The sequence below is a fragment of the Arachis duranensis genome, chromosome 7 (assembly GCF_000817695.3).
Source record: "Arachis duranensis cultivar V14167 chromosome 7, aradu.V14167.gnm2.J7QH, whole genome shotgun sequence".
Taxonomy (NCBI): Eukaryota; Viridiplantae; Streptophyta; class Magnoliopsida; order Fabales; family Fabaceae; genus Arachis; species Arachis duranensis.
In genome coordinates this window covers 18,822,502-18,825,488 of record NC_029778.3, presented here as the reverse complement: position 1 = coordinate 18,825,488, position 2,987 = coordinate 18,822,502, and the positions used below count along the sequence as shown (strand labels likewise).

General features: G+C 35.4%; 1 protein-coding gene across 1 annotated transcript; it reads right to left on the bottom strand.

Annotated features, from left to right (window-relative positions):
• Positions 1 to 135: 135 nt before the first annotated feature.
• On the bottom strand, positions 136 to 2,793 carry LOC127740515 (uncharacterized). Its single transcript, XM_052251528.1, has 7 exons — positions 1,878 to 2,793; positions 1,516 to 1,758; positions 1,242 to 1,407; positions 918 to 1,084; positions 608 to 758; positions 378 to 508; positions 136 to 293 (listed from the first exon to the last, which is right to left on the bottom strand). Exons 1-7 carry the CDS (start codon positions 2,791 to 2,793, stop codon positions 136 to 138), a joined length of 1,932 nt encoding a protein of 643 aa, XP_052107488.1.
• Positions 2,794 to 2,987: the final 194 nt, after the last annotated feature.

The window sequence follows — 2,987 nt, the reverse complement described above, 5'->3', positions numbered from 1 at the left end:
AAAATATCATTCAAATTAAAAGTACTACATAAACCAAATGTTATAATCTTATTCAAATACAAATTCAAAGTTCAAAAGTCAACAAACAACCAATCAACCTTAACATAGCATCATCAAAATGATCCAAGTTTGTCATCAATCATCAAAATCCTCCATAATTTGCTGCAGATTTGCGTCATTGATTTCATCACCTTCATTTTCACTACTTGGACCAGAAAAAGCAAGTGGTGCATCATAAAATGTACTAGTACTACCACCACCACCACCTTGATCTAAATCAGCATCAATCTCATCTAAGAAAATATAACACATTATCAATAAATTAAAGATAAAAGTTATTGTAATTTATTGTCTGATCAATAAACTATAATACTCACGAAGCAAGTCTTCAATATTACTTGGAAGATCAGGCTCTTTTTCAACAACCTCTTCTGTCACCCAAAAATCAACCTTATCAATAGTTTCAATATCGATTGGATCATATTGCGACTTTTGCTTTCTTCTTTTTCTTTCATTCCTAACAAATTAAATACAATATATGATAAGCCTAGTATATTAGCTATACAAAATCTAATGATATGAAATGAAAGGATGAAATATAAATTACCTGGATTTAAGACGCAAATTATATGTAACATACACAATATCACTTAGCCTATCATGCTCCAATCTATTCCTTCTTGCAGTATGAATTTGATCAAAAAGACTCCAATTCCTTTCACACCCTGAAGAAGCAGATGCTTGGCTAAGAATGCGAACTGCCATTTTTTGTAAACATGGAGCAGAACTACCAAATAACCTCCACCATTCATCTATAAATTACAATCCCATATCTAAAGTATTAGTTATAAAATTAAGGAAATCAAAACATAAAATAAGTGAATAACTAAAGCTTATTATCAAACAGATATTATTACCAGGTTGAAGTTTTTTTGCAGCTGAAACAGCTTCAGGCCTATCAAAGCTTTCCTTTCGATCTCTATATAAGTGTATTTCTTTCATTGCCTCAACTGAATCTAAATTATTAACCTTGCAATGCAATGTAACAAGATCAAGTAAAGCTCGCATGACATCAGGTGATTCTCTATAATTTTCAGAAAAAGCAATCAGGATTCAAGAAATAGGCTGCTGCGTGAAGATTTTTTTTCAAATGTTTGTCCCATCTTGAGTTGATAATCTCTGTGTAAGGTTGATATGCACTCTTCCTATGCTTGAACATTTCTTTGATTCCATTTTCTGACCTCAGCATACCTTCATAAACAATTCCCAATGATGGTTTATCATCGGCATCTACCAACCTCAGCAATTTAATCAACGGACTCACAATTTGGCATACAGTAAAACAATCATCCCAAAATTTATTGTCTAGGATAATTGCACTCACAGCTCTACCATTAGCACTCCTTCCTAATTTGTGTCCGGTAAAGTGTGTATCAATAACCAATTATTGTAATTCCGATTTGCGCTCAAAGATACTCATCAATGTGAGGAAGACAGTGGCAAAACGAGTTGCACCTGGACGAACAATCTCCCTCCAATCCTCTTTTTGTCTTAGCCAGGACAAGAACACCGTATGATTATATACAAACACAGTAATCTTCGAAGCATGTGTTGCAAGGCTAGAAATATGTGGCATGCTGCTTATATCTTTTAGAATAAGATTCAAGCAATGAGCAGCACAAGGTGACCAGTGAATATTTTCAAATTTCTTACTAATAAGCCTACCAGCAGCAACATAATTCGCAGCATTATCAGTTACTACATGAACAACATGTTCGCAGCATTATCGGTCACTACATGAACAACATTATCAGGTCCAATCCATTCAATCACCTCTGAAAACAAGTCACACAAGCTAGAAGCATTTTTAACCATACTTGAGGCATCTACAGATTTCACAAAGCACAACCCTTTCGAACAATAAACCAAAAAATTAATCAATGTTCTTTGCCTTTGATCTGTCCAACCATCAGCCATGAGAGTACATCCAGTTTCTTTCCAAGCAGACCTATAGCTATCAACAACCATTTGACGCTCTCTTTTGAGATCGGCTAATAAGTTAACCCTCAAAGAGTCATAAGAAGGACCTTTATAACCAGGCCCAAAGCCAGCTACACCATCCAACATATCTTGAAAAAAAGGTGACATAACCGCATTGAAAGGAATCCTACAATTCAAAAGCCATCTAGCCACTCGCTTATCAACTTCATGAAGCGCCTCTTTGTTTTGAAACACGCTTTTTAGACTTTTTTGACTTCCCGGAGTTGTTCTTGGTGCAAAAATAGGAGGAATAATGATTTTTGCTTTCTTTTTTGGATCGCCTCCAACAACCTCCTTAGTTGGTAACTGACTCGGAGTTTGTTGTTCCTCTTGCGCTATTGCTTCATCAATTGCATCCTCACACTCATCGGTACCCTCTTCATTGAAACTTACTTTCCTTTTACTAGTTTTACTTTTCTGAATCTCTTTCAATAAACCTTCCATTTGTTTTTCTACATCATACGGGACCTTAGAACACTTCTTAATGTCTCCACCCATCTTCGCCAAATGCTTTTTCATTCTATTAATTCCCCCGCCCCCAAAAGTACTCAGACAAAATAAACATTGGTAATGCGGCTTTCCATTTATATTCTGTAAAGCAACGTATCTCCAAGCAGGATCAGTTTTTCCCCGAACACTAGAAGTTTGTGACTGATTTTCGTTACTCGCGGGAGGAAGAGAACGTTCATTCGAAGCAGAATTATTTTCAGCATTATTATTCCTAGGTAGGTCTTGGTTGATACTTTCTTCCATACCTAAATATTACCAGCAATCCAACCCAATAATCTCAACTCTCAAGTTCACAACAAATGAACAAACAACATCCAAAATTCAAAATTTAGCAGTTCATCATGTCTCAAAATCAGTGTTGATTGTTGACAAAATCAGAGTTCACAAAATCAGAGTTCACACAATCAGATTTCACAAAATCAGAATTCACAAAATCA